Source organism: Talpa occidentalis, unplaced genomic scaffold (assembly GCF_014898055.3).
Source record: "Talpa occidentalis isolate TD23 unplaced genomic scaffold, MPIMG_talOcc4v2.1 talOcc4.2, whole genome shotgun sequence".
Classification (NCBI taxonomy): Eukaryota; Metazoa; Chordata; class Mammalia; order Eulipotyphla; family Talpidae; genus Talpa; species Talpa occidentalis.
Genome location: NW_023602073.1, coordinates 1,046,715 through 1,070,139, shown reverse-complemented (window position 1 = coordinate 1,070,139; position 23,425 = coordinate 1,046,715). Strand labels below are relative to the sequence as shown.

The window sequence follows — 23,425 nt, the reverse complement described above, 5'->3', positions numbered from 1 at the left end:
GATGCTCAGGCTCCTGCTGGATGGCTGGGTTGGGAGGGAGGAGGGCACGTGCCCTCGGGAGAGCCCCGTCTGGTCGGTGCAGACGACACTCTGTGCAGCTTGGGGTGACAGCTTCCAGGCGGCAGGAAAGGACAACCTGGCCACAGCAGGGTCACGACGAGAGGGATGAGCCCGGTCCGAGAAGTGCTCCCTGACTCCGCAGGGTGAAGAGACGGCACCCACCAGGGCTGCTGAGCCAGCAGAGACCTCAGGACCCTGGACAGGGCTGTGCTGGGGAGGGGGTGTCTGCCAGCTCTCACAGGAGCCCAGTACGCAGCCCTGTACTTCTAAACATGGGATGCTAAAGCTAACTCTTTAGCCCAGACCCCAGGAATGCAGGGCAGGGTGCGGATGTGCAGGAGAGTTAGGGGTCGGGGCAGCTGGGCCTGCCGCATGGCCCCACCTATGGGCCACGCATCTCGCAGCTGCTCCCGTCACCAGGATGCCACAGTGGCCAAGGGTGATGCCGGTGTCGCCAGCAGCTTGGACCTCAAGCAGCGGCCTAGATCCCGCTGTCGCCTGCGTTTCCCTGACAGGCACAGTGTTTTCACAGGCCATCCTGGCCACTGGAACAGCACGACGTGTGGCTCATGTACAACGGCCAGGTTATGGCAACAACCTTCATGGCCGCCAACAGAGCGGTGGGATCCAAAGAGCAGACTGTGCACATGAGGGAGCACTACGCCGCCACTTCAGAGGACTTGGAGGGGAGGGCGCCGAGTGAAAGAAGCCAGGGGAGAAAGACAAACGCCAGAAGGCGGCACTCACATGTGGACGACGGAGAAGCCAGACACACACGCACAAAGGAATTAACAAAACTAAACCAAATAAACCCAAGAAATACGACTACAGAGCTGAGGACACCGGACAGGATGGGAGCCAAGGCGGCGGGGCACAGCGATCTATATGGAGGGCTGTGGGTCCTGGGGGTGGGGTGGTGACATCTAAGGAGGTGGGGACCTGCACCCCTAAATCACAGAGTATGCAAAGCAACATCACTTCAGCAAGGAACAGGAAGCACCAGCAGCACGACAAAGAGGATGTGGGGACACACAGACACATGAGGGGTCACACCTATTGATCAGAACACTGCGCTGCCACGGGCCTGCTGAGTCGGCCATCCCCTGCGTGGAGAGCCAGGGCATGGAGATCGGGCTGCGTTTCTACAGAGGTGACCGCTTCGCCAGCCGGCGTCCAACTCACCCATCCAGCAGCCCTGACGTCAGGTGAAATGTCCACCAGGAAGGACCGGCCAGGCCGGCCAACACGTCACACACACACCCCTCCGCGTCCTGGCCAGGATACAGCCTGCTCCCTCCGGCACACACAGGACACTGTCCTGTCCTCAAGGAGGGCATGGCACCAGGGCTGTGGGAGCTGGCGACGGTCACCAGGTCACCGGGACTTGCACATGTGCCCCCCAGGGCCCCGGAAGGGAGTCGCGTTCACTCGGAAAAGGCCCGCAGAGACTTAAGGATCTGAGATGGGCCCTGAGGTGGCAAAGAGCAAATAAAGGAAAGCTGCTGCTGGGCGGCTCAAGCAGGGAATGACGGGCAGACAGGGACAAAGAGACAGAGACACACACGGACACCAGACACGCACCCCCTTGCTTCCACTTCAGTGGTGGTGTCACCCAGTCCCTCCCTACTGCCGAACAGCACTGGTGGCTCCTCAGCTGGGCTGGACTTTTCTACCCAGTGACCGAGTGTATCCCAGAACAGCCTGGGCCCTACCCAAGCTCCCAGAGAGCAGCACACTTGGAGGGGGGCTGCATGGAGATGCTGGGGGCACCCTGGCCCAGCTAGATGGCGGTGGGGCTCTGCAGGGAAGCTCGTGGGGCCGCCCGCCAAACACCCAGGGCACAATGTTTGGATTGTCAAGCAGGCTGCAAGGGCGCAAAGCTATGACTTCAGAGGTGAGTTCACCAGCGTGTCGGCCGCAGGTCTGACTCACAGGCTCCGACGTGGCCCCATAAAACAGCTGTGAGCGAGTGACCCTGCCGTGCTCTCGCGGCCTCTGTTGAGCGGGGTGCAGCAGCCCAGAGGACATGGGGTCCTGGCCAGGGGACCGAGTGTCAGCGAGGAGGCCTAGGGGACCCGCATGCACGGGGGTGGCCGTGGGGTGCTGTGCACTGTGGACCAGACACAGCCTGTGGGGGTGCAGGTGGCCAGGGTGCCCAGATCCCGCAGAGGCCCTGCTCCTCACTGCCCCGGCAGAGAACCCCGGCTTTCCAGAACACTCGAGTCCTTAAGGTCTGCTCTGATCTCCAGGCTCTGTGCCCCGGCGCTGCCCCTCCATGTTTGCCTAACCCCCTACCACTGAGCTCCATGAACCCGCAGAGGGAGCGACAGACTCAGGGAGGGCACCAGCCTCCGCGTTCTCTGCTCTGCTTCCCTCCTCCCAGCTGGCCACGCCGACACCGAGGTGGCGGGTCTATGAGAAGCCGGAGGGAACGAGCCGGCACCCACTGAGTGGCGGCAGACCCCACACGTCACGTGACCGACAGGCTACGAGCAGGAGATGCAGCAACAGCCGAGCTACTGGACACAGCCCGGCCAGTGGACAAGCAGCCGGCCGAGCCACGACTCACAGGAGGCGGTCCTGAGCCGCAGGCGTGGGAGACGCCCCGTCACTCCCAGGGCCAGACCCGGTCAGACAGAGAGACAGAGCTCCGCGGGGGCAGGGCACGTGAGACCAGCCCCCCAGGACAGCGCCGGGGTGGGGGGCGCCGGGGAGAGTGCATGCGGCCGCGCCGTCACGCCCAGGGCAGGCCACGCCCGGCCAGAAGCGGACTCCGGAGCCTGGGGAGCCTCTCCCGGGCCTTCACGCGGAATCAGCCGCCGGGAGAGGCAGCAGCGCCCGCGAGCCTGACCCGCGGAGCCGCACAGCTGGAGCCCCTCCGGCCCGCCTCCCGCCCACGGTCCGCACGCACGTGCGCGCCCCGCGCTCCGGCCCAGGTGCGCAGCATTAGGCGGCCCCGAGACAGCGAGGCCCAGGTCGGGCGCGGGAGGCGGGGACGGCCCGCGTGGACGCCACTGGCCGCGCTGCGGGCGGGGCAGCCCACGGAGAGCGCCTGACCACCCCGACAACGCCCCCGGCACCCCCAGGACGCCAGCCCGCCCCCGGGGACGCGGCGCCCCTCCAGGACGGCGGCGGCTCAGCGCTGGGGGGGGGGAGGGGGGGAGGGCGGGCGGGGCCAGGGAGTACCGCGCAGCCCCGAAGAAGGACGCGGCCCGGCCCGCACGGACGCGGGGCCACCTGCACCCGAGAGGGACGCGAGTCCGGCGCCAGCAGCCTCACCTTCCTCCGGGGCTGGCGCGTGCCCAGGGCGGCCGAGGCCGCGCCCTCCGCGGAGCTGGCCCGAGGGCGCGGCCCTGCCCGCGACGCCGTCCAGGTCCAGGTGAGCCGCTCCGCGCAGGCCCGCGCAGGCGCACTCATCAGGGAGCCGCCCCGCCCGGCGCCGGCCATGTGGGCGGGTGGGGGGGCGGGGCCGTGGGCGGGGGGCGGGGCCGTGGGCCGTGGGCGGGGCCGTGGGCGGGGCTGGCCCTCCGGCCGCACCGCCTCCCGCGAGGCCGCGGTCTCGGGAGGGCATCCTGGGCATCGCGCTGCCCGCGGGCCCCTCGGCCCAGCCATAAAGCGCCCACGTTTCACCTGCAGCCGCCCCCGCCATGATTCGAAAAGCGCCCCCGTGGCTGCGCGCGGCCCGGGCCGGCCCCAGGCGCGGGGCTCCCACCCGGGCGGAGCCCTCTGTGCCCAGGCGCCCGCCGGCCGGGCCCTCGGCGCGGGGCCGCAGGTGCCCCCGGGCAGGCGCCGGCCCTGCGACAGCTGCGGGGAGACGGTGCTGGCCCAGAGCCGCCCCGCGGCCGACCTCGGGGCCCCCGGCTCGGGCCCCCGGGTGTGCGCACGAACAGGGGCGGCGCTGCAGCGGGGACGCCGCGCCCGCCGTCCGGGGTGGACGCCCCGGCCGTGCCCGGCACAGCGCGGGGACTCCAGCCCGGCTCCACGCGCAGAGCCGCTCTGCCCACGGCGCGCTTTTCCAGCCGCGGGGACTCCGACACGTCTCACAGCGCCAGGGAGCAAAGACCCTGCGGGGCTACAGGCACCGCCTGCACCGTGTCGGACAGCAGCCCCCCAAATTCATGTCCTTCCCAGAGCCTCAGAATGTGACCTTATTTGGAAACCGGGTCCCCGCAGATGTAAGCAGTCGAGATGGAAGTCACAGCAGACGAGGGTGGGCCCCTCGTCCAATGACTAATGTCCTTCTAAGAAGAGACACAACAGCAGGCGTGGGATGCGATGTGAGGACAGAGGCAGAGACTGCAGGGATGTCTCTCGGAGGGAGGGAATGCCAAGGGCAGCCTCTCACTCCAGAAGCCCAGAGAGAGCCTCCAGGCAGCCCAGCTCCATCCACGTCCTCAGGGCAGACATCGGCCTCCAGCATTACAAACAACACACTTCTCCTGTCTGAGGCCACCCAGTGCGTGGCCCTTGGTTACGGAAGTCCTAGGAAATCAGCACACCACGCCGCATGCTCCACAAGCTGATGCCCATGAGGACCACCTGCTCTGGCACTGCCCTCCCACCACAGGCGAGCAGGAAACTGGCTAACAGCTATGGAAAATATGGCATGAGTCCTGCAACTGCCCCCCTGCCCCCCCACCGCCGAGAAAGTGGGTTTGGGAGTAAGGACCAAAGAGAACCCAACAACCTCACAGAGACAAGTCTGCAGAGGCCAAGGCAGCTGCAACTGCAAAGCCGATATCAGAGCAGAGAGAGGCTGATGTGCAAAGGGGCCTTCTCTACCCTCAGCTGAGTTCTGAACTGCTCATGCATGAGAAAAACCCAGGGCAGAGACTGAAGTATGGGAAAGCAGTAAATGACGGAAACTCCAGATGCCACACAAGAGGGAGCAGTCTGTATGCACGAAAACCAGAGTGCAGATACCTCGCATATGCTGCACTGAGAATGCGCCTTAGAGGTAGCAGAAATTATTCCAAAAATAAAGGCTGATCTGGATACACTGTACCAAGGCTCAAACACAAACACAAAGGATCCTCAAAAATATGTGCAAGTTACTTAACTATACATCACAATAAAATGTCTCTGGTGAATCCTCTCACCCTCCCACGCCTCTGGCCTGTACCCGAGCTCTTGCATAAGCAAAAAGATCTTTAAAAAAATTATTATTCTGTAAAGGAATATAACATAGTCCAGCATGCAATGTCAAATCAAAGTCGTTGGGCATGCAAAGACACAGCAAAACAGAATTCGTAACTGAAAGACAAATTAGTCAATAGAAACAGACTCAGAGATTGTAACAGACTTAGCAGGCAAGGACTTCCGACAGCTGTTACGAATCTTAACAGTATGCTTACTAACACCTAGAAAAGCATGAGTATGAAAAGGAAATAAATACATAATTATGCAAATAAAACTGCCAGAAATCAGGTGAAAAATATGCTGATGAGATGAACAGTTTAGATACTGAAAAAAATATCATTGAAGTTGACATCACAGGACTAGAAAATGTGACAAGTGAGAACAAGGACTGAGCATGAGGGAACAGAGTTCAGTGAACTGTGTGGGACGATAATGAAGTCCGGCACGTGTGTATTTTGAGTCTCAGGAGGAAAGCTGAAAAGTGGCTGGAAGAAAAAATGGTCAATTTTTTCATATATGAAAAAAAAAAACCTAAATTTGCAGATCCAAGAAACAGAGTATCAAGCAAAAGAAACACAACACCAAAGCATGTAACAAATTGCTGTTATCGGTGATAGTGAAAATCTTAAAATCAGCCAGTAAAAGACATTTTTCATACAAAGGAACAAAGACAAAATGAGAGCCAACTTCTCATCAGGCCTTCCAGGGCAGAAGCCAAGAGCAAGAGCCATTAGGTGCTAAAAGAAAAAAATTAACCTACAATTATCTTCCCAGTAAAAATCTGTCAAAAATGGAGAAAAGATTTTTCTTTTTCCCAAACAGCTGACAGAATTTACCACCAGTACTACACGAAAGGGCAAAAAAGATTCTTTAAGCAGAAGGAAAATGATTCTAGGTGGAAATTTAGATCACGTAAAAGAATAAAGAGCACAAAAACCGTTAATTATGTATGCAAGTATGAAAAGCATTTTCATTTTTAAGTCTTTAAAAAACTACTTAAATAAAGACATAACTGTATGTTATGGGCTAACATATATAGAAGGAAAAGAGGAGGGAGAAGGATCTGGACTACATACTTTTATTCTCATTACATGTGAAGTGCTAGAACATCAATGGTACATTATGATAAATTCAACATGTATACTGTAAATCTTGCCTCGACTACTAAAATATAAGGAAATACATATAAAAGTATAAAACTAGTAATGAAAGTAAAAACCACAATACCCACTTCATTCCAAAGAAGGAAAAGGAGCAAAGAATAAATGGAACAAATAGGAAACAAATTGCAAGATGATGGATTCATACTCAACCATGTCAACAATACTAAGTGTGAGTGGCCTAAACACTTCAATTAAAAGGCAGAGATTGGGGCCTCCCCTGGTGGCGCAACGGTTGAACGCTGGGCTGCAAAGCTGCCTGCAGCCTCTGCAGCGCCGGTTGGATCCCCGGCCACAGGCGAGGGTCCCACATGGTGCGCAGGCCTCTCTTGCCGCACCCGCTGCTCCCCTCAGCAGTGCATTTCATTGTTCTGCCTGTTCTGTTCCCTGCTCTGGCTCTGGTGAATTCTCTCACCCTCCCGTGCTTCTGACTGTGGCCAGTGCTGAAATAATCTTTAAAAAAAAAAAAAAAAAAAGGCAGAGATTGCCAGATCTTTTTTTTTTTTTTATGAACTACACTATCTATAAGAAATCTACTTTACATATAAAGACTATAAAACAAATGAGTTAAAAGACTGGAAAATTGTATCAAGCACACACTAATGAAAAGAAAGCTCAAGCGGCCATAATTTCAGATAAAAGTGACTTCAGAACAGTGACCAGGAGGGGTATAGGGACCTTAACTACCGAACAATAAATATCACCAGGAATAAATAAGGACAATTCATAATGCTACAGGCTCCACCTCATCAAGAGACAGTAACAATGGACACCCCTGGTGGCCTAGAGGTTAAGTCTCAGGCTATCACCACTGCAGCATGAGTTCGATCCCTGCCCAGGGAGCTGACCCACATGGGAGCTGAGGCCTTGCAGGCTGTAGGGAGAGGAACATTCTGGAGGGAGGGGGGCTTCTGTCCTGGTCCCAGCTGTCCCCGTAGACCTCTGTAGGTGCCCAGGGGCACTGACTGAAACTACTGTCCCTGCTGGGCACCACCATGGCCGTGGTCTGGTCCCTGACCTGCTGTGCACACGGGCGTCCACGCCAGCGGCCTCTCAGCTCTGCCTATCTCACCTCCCCGAGCCTGGGAGATGCTCTGGGTGCCAGCCAAGCACCCTGTCACCCTCACCCCCAAGCAATACTGCCCCCAGGGAGAGGGTCTCAGCCCACCTCCACCTGCCCCTCTGGAACCGTTTTCAGTTCTCAAACACTCCCTGCCGCCCAGCGGACAGCCCGAGTGTGCCTCTGGGACAGCCGTCACCCTCAGCCCTTCAGCAAACGCTGCCTTATCCCCTCCCCACCAGTCCCGCCGCCAGCCTGGGCCCTCTGGGCAGCTTTATCTGGCCAACCCCAGCCCTCTGATAGGGAGCTGCCTAACCCTGGCAGGAGGCTGGATCCCCCAAATGGTTCCCCCAGCCTCGTGGGGGGGCCCTGCCAACCCTTCTGAATCTCCTGCTGGCTTTCAGGTCATGCCCCCAGCGCAGCCGCAGGATGGACAAGCCGCCAGCAAGCAGACACGGAGGGGTAGGACTCCTGGGGAGGACCATGTGGCTGGGGAGAGCATGGCCACCAATAGGCACAGACTGGGGGGGGGGAGGCTGCTGGCAGGGGTTTCAGCAGCACGGGCAGGGGCAGCATCGGCTGCAGGGACCTAAGTTCCCAAAGCTCTGCTACCACGCGGCGAGAGCCACTCCCAGTGGCTCTCAAGGTCTCCAAAGTCTCGCTGTCACTGACGGTGACTGTGCGGCTGGCAGAGCCTTGGCTGTGCCTCGTGTGGACCTCGCTCTTGATTCTCTAATGCGCTCGTACTGCCTGCCCCGGTTTAGTTACGTCGGTCACACTTCACGAAGGCCACCGAGGAAATAAAGAGCCATCCAGACACGCACGGCAGGGAGCACTGCGAGGAGCAGGTTCTGAGCGACAGCCAGTCTGAAGTTCGTTCCAGGGAATGCCAAGTGTTAGAATTCAGGGTCCAAGCAGGGAGAGGGACCCCCACGAGTGTTTACAACGGAGGGCACATGCAGGGAAGTGGGGCTGGGCTGCGGGCAGAGAAGCAGCTACACTGGTAAGGGCGAGAGGGCTCAGGCGTGAGGCTCCACCTGTGAGCCCAGGGAGCAGGCCAGGCCCCTGTGGGGGCAGGCAGTAAGGACCAGAGCTGGGGAAAAGGGAACACAACCCTGGACCAGCGCCCACCCTCCAGGGGAGCCAGGGCAGAATGGGGGTGCCCCTGGAGGCACAGAGGCCCTGGGCCGGCCCCTGGCTCTCCAGAGCAGAAGGAAAGGTAAGGGGTACAGCTGGGGTCACAGAAGCTGAGGTGTCTCAGAAGAAAGGGGCTACAAAGTCTAAAAAACCAGAAAACCTGCTAATCTGCATCCTCCTCTCCGTACAGGGCCCCGCCAGGACCTGGACACCCCAGTAGGCCTGAATCTCTGAGAGGGAGCGCGGCAGAAGGCACTGCCTCCACCTTTTGCAGAACATTCTGGAAAAGCAGCATGTTTCTTAAACACTCTGGACACAATGACCTGGCTGACACTCCCAGTGCACACAAGGATTGTGAAACTGGACCAGACACTGGGCCGGCGCGAGCCAGGTGTCGGGACAAGGGGGCAGGGAGCACGGAGACCCTCAAGCTCCCCATGGCCTCGGTAGGGACCTGGCTGAACTGCTGATCAACCTCACAGTCACCCCAAGCAGCTGCGGGCCCCTCCCAGTGGGGGGTCCCTGTGTGCAGCCAGGAGGTCGGTGACGAAGACACCAACACCAGGGGACAGGCGACACCGGACAGGAAATGATGCAGAGGAGCTTTCAAACTTTATACATGGGGGTGGCGGGGGATGGCAGGGGGTGGCGCAGAGCCAGACAGGGAAAGCGGCCCCGCCCTCCATGTCGGCATCCGTGTCTCAAGACAAATATGAGTGTGGGCAACGATGTGGTGAAATGCCCTCGACCCAGCAGATGGAATAACCAGGCCGCCAATGGCCCTAAACAGACCCCTCAGAAATGCCAGGCCTTTGCCAGGGGCCCCTGGAAGCAAGGCCATGCTCCACATGTCTTCAGCTGACGTTGTCCGACTCTTGCTTTCCCTGTCCCCCCCAACCCCGTCAGTCCTCCCCCAGGAACCCTAATCTCCCTGCTGGCGGGGCGGGGGGGGGGGGGAAGGGGGAGGGAAGACGCCAACAAAGCCAATCCCAAGGCAGGGAGCAGAGCAGAACTCTCAAGCCCCGTGCGGCGCGGCCCGGCGTGCACACCCTATTCTGACAGTGCCCTTTCCTGCAGACTGGGGAGCTGAGGGGCGACTGCCCTGACCCAGCGAGAGGCGCCCAGCCCACATAGGTGGCTGCCCGAGTGGGGTCGCCTTGCGCAAACTCTTGCACCCTGTCTGTAAAGAAACCAAGTCCCCAGATCTCAGGATCTGCTCAAAAGCACGTTCAAGTCCGCATCCTGCTTGCACACTGCTTGCACGCTGGCCTCCAACGCTGCCTGTCCTCAGCTCCCCCTCACAGCACCTGGCTGGAAGCAAGGGCACCTCGTCCTCACCCTATACAGAGAACACCGGGTTTGCACAGTCTATGAACTCGGTCTTCCACCTGCTGCAAGCGGTCCCTCCCAGGGATGCCTGCGAAGGTCCCCATCCCGTCGCACGCCGGGGGGAGCCGCTTACGCGTGTCTCCACCCAAAAGTCGCCCTGACTCTGAAAAAGTCACAATACACATTTTCAGCAAAGAAAAAAAAGTCTCCCCAAACCTCCCAAATTTCAGTGATTTCCCCAAGCCCAGGACTGCTGCGATTCTTGTTCATTCTCCGGCTCCTCTTCCCTCGCCCCCTCTCAGGAACCAGACGCCAGGCCAGAGGCTCCTGTCTCTGGCCCGAACGCGGCACCTGTGGCCTCATCACTGCCACTGGTTTTCCTGGATAGACATGAGGCTGGTCCCCAGAAGCCGGTCAGGGCCGTTAACTGGCTATGACGATGGCGCGGACGCGGTCACCCACCCGCAGCCGCCCGCGTGCAGCCAGCGGGCGCGGTCAGCGCAGGGGCTTGTGGAAGCCGGGGCGGGGGCCCGGGAGCCGGAATGAGGCTGGGAGCTTTGGCCCATCCCGTCGCTCTAAGGAAAAGAGTTTTGAAAACAAGCACCGGGGGCTCTGGTCAGGGCGCTGACAGGGAGCGTTCCAGCTGACCCTGGAAAAAACCGCCAGCCAGACCCTGAGTCCCTCACCTGGTGCTCGACACGGTCGGCCTCAGGGACGCGTCGACGCCGGCCACGGACGGAAAGGGAGGGAGAGAAAGTAACTGGGGGCGAGACGAAGGCGAGGCAGCCGAGGCCGGGCGGAGTCACACACGAAGGCCGCCAGGATGAGGCGGCCGCTCGGGCTCGGACAGGAAGCGGCGAGGGCGGTAAACACAGACACAATCGGCCCAGGCAGATGGCGCGGGCTGGACGGCGCTCGCGCAAGGTGAAAAGGGCAAGTGCAGCTGCGTCCACCGAAGGAGGAGGCGGACGCCAGGGGTCAGCAGGGCGGCTGCCCGTGCCCCACCGACCCGCTCACTGATGAGAAAACAACCTGACAGAGCGGAGCGGGCAGCCCGGGAACTGGGGGCGGGGGGCGGCGGGAGGCCAGACGGGCCCAGCCGGCAGCAAGGGGTCAGCCACTGCCCACGGGCACGGCCTCCTCCGGAAGCGGAGTGGAGGGGCGTCTGCGGCCCCAGACCCTGGCATCCCAGGTAGGGTAGGGCACCGGGGCCTGCTGCGATGCACATACCATCTGAGGGGCCCACGCTCTGGAGGGCACAGGAAGGGCAGGAAGAGGGTGGAGCCGCCTGGAACAATGGCGCCCAGCCACGGGTTGCAGCTCACCTTCGGGGCAGAGCACAGGCCAGTCAGCGGCCACGCAGCCGAGGCATGACTATTTATAGACAGAGGCGCTCTCTGTTCTGGGGGCAGTGGCCACTAAGGAGCCACTCACTTCAGCTTGGGCGCCCCGGGCTCTTGCCCAAAGCTGTGCTCTGGGCCCTTTGCCCTCTCCCCCGGGCTCCGCTGGGCCCACCCTCGCCCCCCTCAGGGGCACCAGGACCCCGGCATCTGGCAGAGTCCCAGCGGCCCGGTCCCCAGCGCACCAGAAGAGGGTCCCCAACACGCGAGGAAGAACTGCGATCACGGGCCCTGAGCCCGGCTCGAGACAGGCCTGGGGTGCTGGAGGGCGACCCCAGCGTCCTGTCAGTAAGGCCGACGCACAGGGGGCCTGCTGCTAAACACATTTCTCCAGACGAGAATCTCACAGAAGAGAGCTGCGTGCCAGCCCCCTAGTCACCTGGCACAGGGCAACATGTGGCGTGTGCACACATCCATGCGCGCCCCCACGTGCAAGCACACGTGTGTGCCTGTGCATGGAGAGGGAGGGGCCGCTGTGAACCGGAGCCGTGGCAGCAGGGAGTGACCTCAAGTCCGTGGACTACCGGGAGCCCTCGACTCGATGGGGAGCCACAGCCCCGGGCTCCAGGGACAGGAGGGGCTTCCCTGAGCCTGCTCTAGTCCCCGCCCTACACCTGCCCCAGGTGGGCTGGACTCGGGTCTGAGAGCAGGGGCCAGGGGTGGGAGCGGAGGGAATGTAAGGACAGCAGCCATTGCCCGAGGGCAGAGGGGAGGTCAGCAGAGCACCGTGCTCTGGGGAACAGAGGAAGGGAGCCGCCAGCTGCCCCCCCCCGGCTGGCTCCACAGGAAGCAGAATGGGAAGCTGACACCCCCCGCGGGCAGGAGCTCGACCGAGGACACCGGTGTCATCACGTGTGCACAGGGCTGGCCTGTCCTCGGGTCTCCCTATCAGTTCTGTCACGAGACTCCTTCCGCGAGCTCCGCAGAGGCCGGCAGAGGAACCGGCCGTGACTCAGCACTGCCGAGGCGCGCACCCGTCGGGGCCACGGAGGAACACCCAGCCACCCCAGCACTGGGCTGTGAGCGTTAACACCGCGCGGGACTTGCTCACACCCACCAGCTGCCACGCTGGCTACTTCAGTAAGGACGTCACGTTTGCTACTTAGGGTCTTTGAGGCATGCTGTTGCAACCCACTCCCCCAAGCCACTGTGGCTGGTGCAGGGCAGGCTCGGGCAGATGTTCTGAGGACCCCCCTGGAGCATAGGCCTCTCGGACCAAACAACCACTGAGCCCGGGCCTGAGAGAAGGTCAGCGCAGGGGTGCTGACCCCCGGTGCTCCAGGCGAGCAGGCGGACTCCACTTTTCTTCTAATTTACGTTTCCCACAAGTGACTCTGCTAGAAGACGGCCAGTGCTGAGTACAGTGTTTCTTGTTACTCGTGCAGCTACTTGCCACCGTCCCTTTCTGAATGTAACTGGAGTCATTTCACTTCAGCATAGCATCTGGAGACCAAACAAGATGAGGCATGAAGCACAGAGGTTTAAGGAAAGAGGCAGTGCTCGCACGCGGGGCTGACCACATGCGAATGTGCGCGCAGGCTCCGGACCCTCGGGTGCCGCAAGACACCAGCTGCCGCGGGCCAGCAGCTACCCAAGCACCAGAGCGGGCAGGCGGCAGCCGCCTCTGTGCAGTCAGGCCCCCGGTCAGACGTGAGTCTTCAGTGCGGCTGTGCCCACGCGTGGCGGACTTGGTCTTTATGATCACACGGGCGCTCGGGCTCCGGTGGCGAGGAAGCCGGGGTGTCTCTGGAGACTGACATCCTCCAGGGTTAACAAACACATGAGCAAGCAAGTTTAAAAAGAAAAAACACTCCTGATAAGTGAAACCAAGGAAGGGAAAACGCCGGGGGTGGGGGGGGGTGCAGCAGGAGGTCTGCAGAGCAGCTGACACGGAGAGACCCTCTCCGAGGTGCATTCCGCGGTGACGGGAAGGATATTGCAGGCGCCTTCTCCAAGGTTACCCAGCTGGCAGGCTCGCTTCCGAAGCTGCCGAGATGTTTCTCACATGAGAAAATAAACAGAAAACGTCACCGAGGCCTGAGCGAATGCAGGGTCACGAGCCGCTGTCTGGAGGTGCGCCCCGGCAGGGTGGAAGGGTGCCCCCCCCCCGTCCCCTCCCTCCCCCACCAGCCAGCCGAGAAGAAAACGGGCCTTGAGCCCACCGTGAGGAGGGCAGGCAGCTGCGCCGGGGGCACAGGGCTGGAGCCTGCTGACTCGGCCCGACAGGGTGTTCTCTGTGTATTTCACGAGCAAGTACCCCCGTCCCGCGGCACAGACACTGGTCCCAACATTTCCTATCTACAGATGGGCTCCAGTGAATCCGTTAAAGCCCGGGCACGTGCGTCTGTCCGCGGGTGCTTCAGCAGGTCAGTTGCGCGATGCTGTGACCAAGGTGCCGCCGACCCAGGTGAGGACACCTGAGGCTTCCCCGCATCTGTATTTACACAGCCCCTACTGTACAGCAAGCCCTTCCTTCAGGTGAGGCACCCCAGACTCAGAGCCTGAACACATCTGTTCCCCTCCCCCCCCCCGCCACCTCTATGACCTCCCCCTTCCGTGTCAGTCAAGGAAGGCGACAGGGACACTGCCAGGCGGGGCCCGCTGAGGACGTGGAGGCTACCTGCCAGGCCAAGGTGTGCTCCTGTGACAGCCACCGGCCGTCCCGGGGGTGCCCAGGCTGGGACGCCTCGGGCTGCGCGCCCTACTCATGAACCTTCCCGGGGCCTGAGAGTGCCCTGGGGCTGCATTCTCTTGAGGGTCTGATGCTCCTGATCTTTAAAAATCCCTTTTGCACAAGGAAAATCCCCCCAGGGAGGGCTCCCGCCCTGCCCGAGGATTTCTTGGCACCCAGCTCCCAGCAGAATGATGAGGGAGCCCAGCGTGCCCCGAGGCCAGGACAGGTGAGAAAATGGAGAAGAACGGAGGACACGCAGGTGCTCCGCTCTGTCTCTGTATATGGACTTTTGTGACTGGCCTCAAGCCACCTCTGACGATTTCAAGCTCCATCTAGCAAGAGTCCCCAACAGGGGACTGACCTGAGGACCCTGAACAGATCGACACTGGCTTCCGCTCCCACAGGCCCAGTTAACCCACCGGGCAGCACCTGGGCCTCCGCAGCTCGGTCAAGGGCCCGCAAGTCACTGTGATTGTGAAGCGCCAGGAGGAAGCAGCTGAGGCTCTCACTGGGGCACGGAGCCCCCAGGCGCCTGGGCAGGGCTGCAGGACCTTGGCGGCACAACAGAAACATCTAGGTCACTTTAAAAATGCCAGAGCACCCCTACTTCTGAAGTGTCCCAGGTGGGGCTATGGGCGGCCCAGACTGAGACCTGCGGCCCAAGGACAGGAACTGCTTACGGAGACCTGAACACGATTCTCTATGAAGCAGCCACAAGCACCTTCTTCCTGGATGTGGCCCAGGTTGGGATGACCCCCAAGGGGCCACGCAAGCTGTCCCCAAGGCTGTAGGGGACACCTGAGGGGTGGGGGAGGGAGAGGGCAGTGGTAGGACTGAGGTGGAAGCAGCAAAAGTTAAAGGAGGCAGCAGGCGGGTCCTCTGCACCCCAGCCCCGAGTCAGCGACTGGCTGAAAACGTCCTGTGAACACTCCCTGGAGGTGGCTGAACCCCAGATTTGGCTCCAAGTAGCGATGAAAACTCCTGCCCAGTAAGAACCCTGGCACTGCAAGGGCAGGCGGGGCCTCCCCCCCACCGCCCACTGTGAGAGTCGGGGCTTGCAGATTTCCCAGGAGGATTTTGAGAGTCCCGCAGGGCTGTGCCTCCTGCAGCCCCTCCCTTCTCCCCGAAGCCCCCGCAGCTGAAAGCACCTCACAGATCAGCCTGCACGGAAACCAACACCCCAGTATATTTATATGGGAATCGCTCAAATAAACGCTGCCCCAAAGACAAACGGGCCCTTGGGGGAGGGGGAGCTTGGAGGTGAGCACCCCTGGTGAGGTCCAATCCAGCTTGGGCCTGGGCAGAGTCCGCAAAGCCCCCAGGACAGGAGCTCCGCGGGGCCCACCTGCCTCTCTGCGTGACTGTCGGCTGGGGTGCCCCTCCGTCTGCAGGAATGAGTGGCGGGCACCGAGGCACCTACTCTGGAGAGTCTCTTTCCAGGCCTCCCTTACCAAGGGGAAACCCGGGGAGGCCACTCGTGCTGGCCGCAGGTCTGTGGCTGAGCCCGATTTAGCTGCCCTTGAATTTCCATTCTGTCTCCTGGCAACCGGCTCAGACCAGCTCGGCCGGCGCCCCGCACCCTTTCTGTGCCCCTGCAGCTCTGTCGCAAACTCAGCCTTGGGGCTCTGCCCGAGGTGGTGAGCGCGCGGAATGGGTGAGTCCCGCGCGCAGAATGGGTGAGTCCCCCGCGCAGCTCCGGACGGCCCCAACCCGTGGAGCCCGGCTCGCCCTCTCAGCCCGCCCCCCGCAGCCCTGCTCCCCCGCCCGCGGATACCGCCGGGCTCCTGCACCTCAAGTTTCCCAAGTCCTCAGCAGCCGGCCGGGCCCTCCAAGTCCTGGCACATTGGTCAGGGCGCAGAGCCGCCAAGCGCGGCTTCCCAGGCTTGTCCCGCCTCGACCGCCACGGCGCTGTGAGTTGGGCCCTGGGCACGGCGCCGCGCTCGGACCCCGCTCAGACGCGCCCTCGCCCCACCCCGCCCTCGGCGAGCAGCCGGCCCGGGTCCTGGGCGCGCAGCGGCCGGCGGGGGTCGCGCGGGTGGCTGGAGCCAGCTCCACGCGCAGCCCGGGCCCGTGGCCGGAGAGGGGTGCTCTCCGCGCGACGCCCCCCAAGGCCTTACCCAGGTTCACGAAGCTCATGACCATGTCGGCGTCGCTGAGGAAGGCGCTGTCCTGCGCGCTGGGCAGGAGGCTCTCGCGGTCCAAGGGGTGCGCGGGGCCGGGGGGAGGCCGCCGGGGCGGGGACGCGCCGGCCCCTCCGCGGGCCTCGGGCGGCCGCCTGTCCGCGTCCCACGCCGGGTCTCCGTCGGCGGCGCCCGACAGGCTGCGGTACAAGTCCAGCATGAAGAGGGGCGCGGACTTCAGCGCCCCGGGCGGGGGCTCCGCGCCGGGCTGCGGGGGCGCGGGGGCCGGCGGGGGCGGCAGCCCGTGCAGCGGCCGGGCCGGCGCGGGAGCCCCAGCACCGAGAGGATCTCCTTCTGCATCTCCCGCTTTTCGTGCGTCCGGAGCCGCCGGTACGGGAAGCCGGCGGCGGGCGGCTCCGCGCGCCCCGGGCCCCCGCCGTGCCCCAGCAGCGCGCCCCGGCCGCGGCCGCAGCGCCGGGCAGGGGTGGCCGCAGCGGCGGGGGCCCGCAGCAGCTGCACAGCAGCCCCCACCACCAGCACAGCCAGCGCGCCCTCCGCGCCGGCATCCCCGCGGGCGGGCGGGCGGGCGCGCGCGCGAGCGCCCCGGCGGCAGCGGTCCCGGCGGCGGCCGCGCTCAGTCCTTGTCTCTCATGGCGCCCGCGGCCCGCGCAGCTCTCCGGGCCAGGTGCGGCGGCGCCGGGCGGGGCACGGCGCGGTCACTCCCGGCCTCGCCGCCCCGCGCCCTCCCGGCGGCGGCGGACGCCCGGCATGGCCCGCGCGCGCCTCCCTGCGCACGGCCCGGCGCCGGGCTCAACTTCCCGCGGGCTCCCGAAGTCGGGCCGCACTCCCCGCAGTCTCGCGCCCGCTGCTCCGGGCCGGGCTCGGGCCGCCTCGGGCGGGGCTCGGCAGCGACGGGGCCGGACGCCGGGCCGGGGCCGCCGCCGGACTCGCAGGCTCGCGCTCCGCGGCGGGCAACGTGCGCCCTGGTGCGCGCCTCGCCCAGGTGCCGCCGCAGCCGCGCGCCCGCCGGTACTTGAAGGGGCCGCCCCACCCGCCCGCCCGCCCGCCCTCCCTCCCAGGGGGCGGCGCCGCGGCCCGGGAACCCGCCGCGCCCCGGCCGAGCCGCACAGGCCGCCAGGGCCCCCCCCCGCCCCGCCCCGTGACGGGAGCGGCGCTTAAACCCACACCACCGAGTGTGGGGGAAGCCGGGACGCGCGGGGGCTCCCCCTCGGGCCCGGGGCAGTGACACCGGCGCCCGCGCCCTCCCAGGCGGCGCTGGAAGTGGGACTCACCCGCCCAGCTGCTCACAGCCCGGCCGCGGCGCGCCCTCCCGCGGGCAGGCCTCGACCCCAGGGTGGGGCCAGAAGGGACCTCCTTCCTCACGGGTGTTCACTGAGTGTGTTTTACACTGTTTCAGGGTTTCCGTCCTCAAGGTGTGGTGCTGATGTCACACCGCAGGCAAAGGAATGCCGCAGCGGTGACCTGAACGGAGGTGACCACCACCTGCACAGAGGGGCGGACAGTTCTGTCAGGGCGGGAGGCACGCCCCACCCGACAGGACACCAGAGCTTGCAACGCCCAGCGAGCGCACCAGGAGCAGCAGGTATGTGAAGGGTCCCGGGAGTCCGGCCAGACCCCGGTGAGCCTTCCTGGCTGTCTGCAAAGGTCAGCCCTGCTCTGACCAGCCGAGGAGACACATCAGCACTGGGGACAGACGAGGCCCACAGGCGGCCTCCGCCCTCCTCGGGGAACGCACGTCTGCAGGCGGCCCAGGCCTTCTCTTCGCCTGCACAGAGAGTCCATCTTCTGGACGTGCTTGGGAGGGCAGGCCCCGTGGAACACAAGAGCTCCCTCACGTCTTGCGTGGGGCTGTGGGCAAAGTGAGCCGATGCCAAGCTCTGTGGGGGGGGGGGCATCTCAGCAGGGACACATGTCTGCCCACCCAGGGCTGCCTGGCCTCTCACCTGCGCCCACCTCTGCGTAGGCCTCTTGTGGACAGAGCAGAGCCGGGAAGGACCATCGGGAAGCCGTCAGGGCCCCCTGGAAGCCCGGAAACCCGCAGCAGCGCTGAGCCAGCAAGGGCACTGCAGACGGCCGCGGCCCATCTGCGCAGGGAGCAGCGCACACATGCACATGCCCGTGCCTGGTGGCCTCCTCTCGCAGGCCTGGAGGAGACAGACCTGTGTGACCAGGCTCCTCGGCGACACCCCATGACGGGCGCCGTGATAAAATCCGGGCAGCTGCCGATCCAGGTCAGCCACAGCCGTCCTCCCCTCCACAACGGCCCACATGTCCTGAACCTGAAAATCGGGGTCACCGAGGGCATCTCCAGACAACAGACACAAGCTCACACTCTCCCCTTCCAGCTAGAGGGAGATGTGGGACTGGACACTGGTCCTGAGGATAGGCATGCCACGGGGGCCACGAGAAGGGGTACCCCCCAGTCCCCAGCTCCCCCTACATAGGCCGGATGGGCCAGACGCACACGGACACGCCCACATGTGCTGGGGCGAAGGAGACAGAGATGCACCCCAAAAGGTCAGCAACTCCAGAGGTGGGAGCCCCTGTCCCCCTGCTCACTGCCACCTCCCCGCCTGCCCCCTGCACACCCAGCACTCTCCAGCAGCCTCCAGACGGGGATGAGGGAGGGAGTCGCACTGGGGAGGCCAGGATGTGCACCCAGGAGACACTCGGGGTGCCGTGCCCTGTGCAGACATGCAGAAGGTACCCATCTGGCCTGCACCAGCTGCACCCAGTCTCTGCCTGTGCCTCCAGAACGTCTGGGTGGATCTGGTCAGGAAGCGGATATGGGAGCCAGTCCCTGCCGACATCTGGCTGCCGGGCCAGCAGCTCACCAGATGGCCTTGACTTTCTGCACAGAGGTTCTCAGCCCTCCTGCTGCCAGTGAGAGAGTGAGGTGCCCTCTCCCCGCAGCGCATGCCCCGGGCCTGGGTGGTGCCGGCACAGGTGGGAGTCCTGCTGGCAGCGGTGGGGCAACCCATACAAGCGCTTTCCAACAGCAGCTCCCCTTCACCCGACCAGGTTGTCACACGTTCTCGACACTCGTGGCCACGGGATCCGCACTTTCACACGATGCTGTTTCTGACTCTGGTTGGTGGAGGTGCCACGCTGTGCTCTCGGCTGTGCCCCAACACATTGCCAGCCTCGGACATGCACACGCCCGGTGCCACCGGTGCCCGTTCCCGCTGCTGCTGCAGGAGCACCTGACACCCAGGGTCAGCAGCAACGCCACTCTCGCATCGGAACCCTGGGGTCTGCTCACCTCGAGTCCTCAGAAGCTCCCCCCAGAATACTAACTTTATCCTTAACATCTACGTAAGGTGAGGGTTCTCAGCATGGCTCTAAAGAGGAAGGCTCGCTCCTAACACCACCAAGTGAGCGGCGCGACAAGGAAGCCAGTTCAGTAAATGTCTGCAGAGTGTGAGGAATGAAATGGCCTCCAAAGGGCCGGGGAGGCAGCCGGGGCCTGAGGCTGGCCCCACGCTCCCATCGGCCTGGCCGCAGCCGTTTTCCTGCTCACGGAGGACACCTGGTGGCAAAGTGAAAAAAAAAACGAGTCCATGCTCTGTTCCCAAGACTCTCCCACCCTGCGGTCTGAATGTGGGCCCTGGGGCTGGAGGGCGCATCCGGCCCCTGCCCAGCCCAGGGTCAGCAGGATGGCCCTCCCCATCAGAATCTGGGGAGCAGCCAGACAGGGGTCTGGGTCTGTGTGGATGACTGACATGGGGACCGAGGCTGGTCTGGCCCCTGGGAGTCGCTCTGCCCCGGGGGCCTCTGCCCCAGGAGTCCCCCCACGGCTGCCCTAGATGGCCGGGCCTCTGTGCCCTGCCTGCTCCACACCCCAGCACGGCCCCTTGTCCCCAGGTGTCTCCAGCATCAGCCAGGAGGACACTGACACCCGGGACCCGGCCTGCACCAGTACCCTCACTGGCGCTCCAGGCAATGGCAGGTTGGGGCCAGCTCTGAAGGAGGAAGCCTGTGAAGTGTATGGGGAAGGCAGACATGGCCGCTCATCCAGCAAGCTGCGAGCCAGGCCTGGGCCAGGGACCCAAGACGTCTGCACTGCAGCTGCAGGCAGGGAGGGTGGACAACAAGCAAAGTAACTATGGAAACAGCATGGGGCAGCATGTGGTCCCCAGGACTCCTGGCCACGTAGCCCTGCACAGCAGAGGGGACTCAGCCGGTGGACAAAGGTTGCTGAGTGGGAACCTCCAAAGGGGTCATTATCCCAAATCACAGGCCCATGGAAGCGGGGGCCATGGCAGCCTGAGGGGCCCCACCGCCTCTGCCTGGCCTGGAGATGCAGGGCCACAGCCAGGCCGGTCGGTGGGAAGCTTCTGGAAGCTCTGCACGATCCTGAGCAGAAAGCAGCAGCGAGCTCAGCCTTAGTGCTGCAGTCGGCAGCCTGAACGTGGGTGGGTTCTGACCCCAGCCCTGCAGCCCACGCCTGGCTTCCAGCCTGGGGGGCATGAGGACCTGAGCAGAGTGCACCCCGTCCAACCCGCAGAGCTGAGAGATCAGGCAGAGCCGCTGTTTGTGGCCGCTGCACTGGTGATGTTTAGTTCCGCAACCACAGGAAGCAAAGCCCTACAGAGCGTGGTAAGTGCTGCAGGGCAGTCATGGGAGGAAGGGGGCGCGCAGACAAAAGGGAAGGCTCGGGGAAGCCAGCAGCAAGGTGCAGACTGACCAGGACACAGAACCACCAGGACACAGAGACAGAGCTCTGCAGGCAGAGGATGGAGGTGCAAAGGCCCTGGGGCCGGGGCCTGCCTGGTGCGGTTGGAGAGGAGCAGGGCGGAGAGGGAGGAGTGCCTGGGGGTGGCAGGGAGGATGGCGGAGGGGCCGGTGCCCTCGTGGACCTCGGCCGCAGGACAATCTCCCAAACGCAAAGTGGAGGAAAGATGCAGGCAACAGCCGACCCAGAAGCCTGGCTCTGCTGCCTTTGGGGGAAGAGGGAGCGTCACAAGCAATGAGGGCAAGTTGGAGGGGCTCCCGAGATGGGAACCCGGATGAAGTAGCACGGAGAGGTCAGCTAAAGGATTCCAAAGCTACAGGAAGGCCATGTGCGCTGTTACACTGCAGTCAGAGATCTGGTGAAAGAATGGATGGCAGAACTGAGATTATGGGGGGGGGGCACACATCTGAAGCTGGACCCCTAACCATAGAAGGCACGGAGAGAGCAGAGGGAGCTGTCAGTGTGGGGAGAGGGTGGGGGCTCCTGGGGGCCTCAGAGGGAAGCAGAGGTGAGAGGAGAGGGTGTGGACTCTGGACGCACTCTGAAGGCCGCCTGATGCCCAGAGGACCATGGGTGGCACTGGCCAGGTCACACCAACAAGCTCCACCTGGAACGGGCTGCACATGCAGGTCCCCACGGCCTAGGCCAGACGAGGACGGCAGCACCTCTGCCCAGTGACCATGGTGAAGTGGACCTGATGGGGTGGCCCAGCTCGCCGCGCTGCAGAGCCACGCAAGAGATAGAACCTTCTCCTCAGGAGCCACCCGGGGCCCAGCTCCAGGTGGCCCCACAACATCGCCCTCCAAGGACACCCGAGACCCACACTCTGCCACCACACTTCCACACATACAGAGCCTGACGAAACGCTGACGCTGAGGTAAAGGACACTGGGGGTCACATGTGAGGAGGGAGAAGAGGCATCACCCCAGTGGCAGGCAGTCGAGCACAAGGCGCTCCCTGGACACAGCTACAGGGGCATCACTGCGGACTGACAAAAACCAAAACCAGCTCAGTGACGTGATGGGGCAGAAGAGGACAGGCCAGTGATGAGAGATGGGACTGCAGTGTGGACAGACCACGCAAAGGCCACTTGTTCAAAACACTTCTGGTCACTAGCAGCAGGAGTGAGATGGGAGCTTGAGGGGACAGACGCCCAGCGCCGTTCTATGTGCAACGAGGATGGGGGGGCGAATGAGGACGGCCACTCCGTCGGGGGTGACGGGAGGGAGGAGGAACTGACTGGAGGTAAAAGAGGCGTGAGATTCAGGTGCAATATGCTCTCCGACAGCTCACTACCCGTTTCCTAAAGATGAGGCAGCCAGGACACCAGGAGAGCGAGTCGCCGAGGGCAGGGGGAGCAGAAGGACCACCTTCCTATTGAACCTTAAGATAAGAACAGAGCCCAAGGGCGGAGCTCGATGGAGACTCCCAAGAGACCTTGTGTCTGAGACTCTCAAGGGAGCTTCCCCCAAAGTCCTGACCCCAAAACCGTGAGCTAATAAATTACTGTCGAGCTGTGAAATTTGGGGGTGATTTGTTACACAAAGAAAATCAGTAAGAGAGAAAGCTAAGGTCGAGAACCCTATGGCTGTTTTACCTCTTTCCACTGCACTGTCGCTCCCGAGGCTGCAGGACTCATCTGTTTCTGTTTCAGGAGTCACTGATCTGCTGCTGCTGCTGCTGCAGTTTGGTTGTGGGTGCAGAGGAGAGGAGCCCAGCAGCGTCAGTCTGGTGCCATCTTGCCAGTCTCCCAGAGCAGGAGTCCCGAACAAGAAGAAGTTAATTACAGAACAGTAGTCAGGATTGTCATTTGCCAAGAAGTCTCAACTCCGTGAGGCCAAAATGTAAAATGCCTTGTTTTTCTTTCATCAAACGCCTTCCATAGTGTTCTCATGTCCCACACTCTGTGCCTCCCCGCATTTGGGGAAGGTCTCATCATGGGTCACCCACTTTCTGTTTAAAAGTCCATATGGTTTATCACAGCCGTGTCATTAGGAAAAGGTCTAAGACCTTGAAGGTTCGCTCCAGATCCAAGAGTTGGCCCCCAGCTTGGGTAACTGGTGCTCTAAAAGTCATCCTATGTTCACAAAGCGTGTCCCACACAACACAGTAGCCCCTGGTCACGGTCTTTAGAATTCTGCCAACACTAGAATTCACTTAAAATAGAACCACAGAGAAAATCTCTAACAGCACCGTGAGGCTGCGTTTCTTCCTCCTCGATAATCTGCCTTTCAAAAGTGCGGCCTCCAAAATATAAATATAAACACGCTATGCCCCCCAAATGTAAGTAAACGAACAAGTAAAAAAGGCGTGCAAATGAGTGAATGTGTAAATAAAACCGGTGTGTGCAGTAAGAACCCGGGGACACGGCAACTGCTCTCTGCAGAGGCCTGGCTCGACCCAGTCCCCCGCAGGCTGCGACGCTGTTGCTTTGTTATTGCCGTGACGTGCGTCTCGCGTCAGCAGTCAGCAGTGATTCATACTGGGCAATGAGCTTAGAGATCCAGCGTCTTGGTAGTGGGTTCTTCTCCCTTTCCGATCTCTACCGTCTACGCGGATGAGAACATCTCTGGAGTGATTTCTCAGAGGA

General features: G+C 62.3%; 1 protein-coding gene and 1 long non-coding RNA gene across 3 annotated transcripts in view; one reads left to right on the top strand and one right to left on the bottom strand.

The window, feature by feature from the left end:
* BMP6 (bone morphogenetic protein 6) overlaps positions 1-16,645 on the bottom strand; it is a 67,288-nt gene extending 50,643 nt beyond the window's left edge. The window contains 3 exon segments of the mRNA XM_037518839.2: positions 16,077-16,394; positions 16,397-16,535; positions 16,538-16,645. Coding sequence (XP_037374736.1) covers positions 16,077-16,394; positions 16,397-16,535; positions 16,538-16,645 — 565 coding nt within the window.
* An 820-nt stretch (positions 16,646-17,465) lies between these two features.
* LOC129146356 (uncharacterized) lies at positions 17,466-23,187 on the top strand. 2 transcript variants are annotated; one of them, XR_008552931.1, is made up of 4 exons: positions 17,466-17,682; positions 18,064-18,996; positions 19,122-20,699; positions 22,490-23,187. It is a non-coding gene; the product is annotated as an uncharacterized LOC129146356 (long non-coding RNA). The 2 variants fall into 2 exon arrangements; XR_008552932.1 differs by lacking the exon at positions 22,490-23,187 and adding an exon at positions 22,124-22,410.
* Positions 23,188-23,425: the final 238 nt, after the last annotated feature.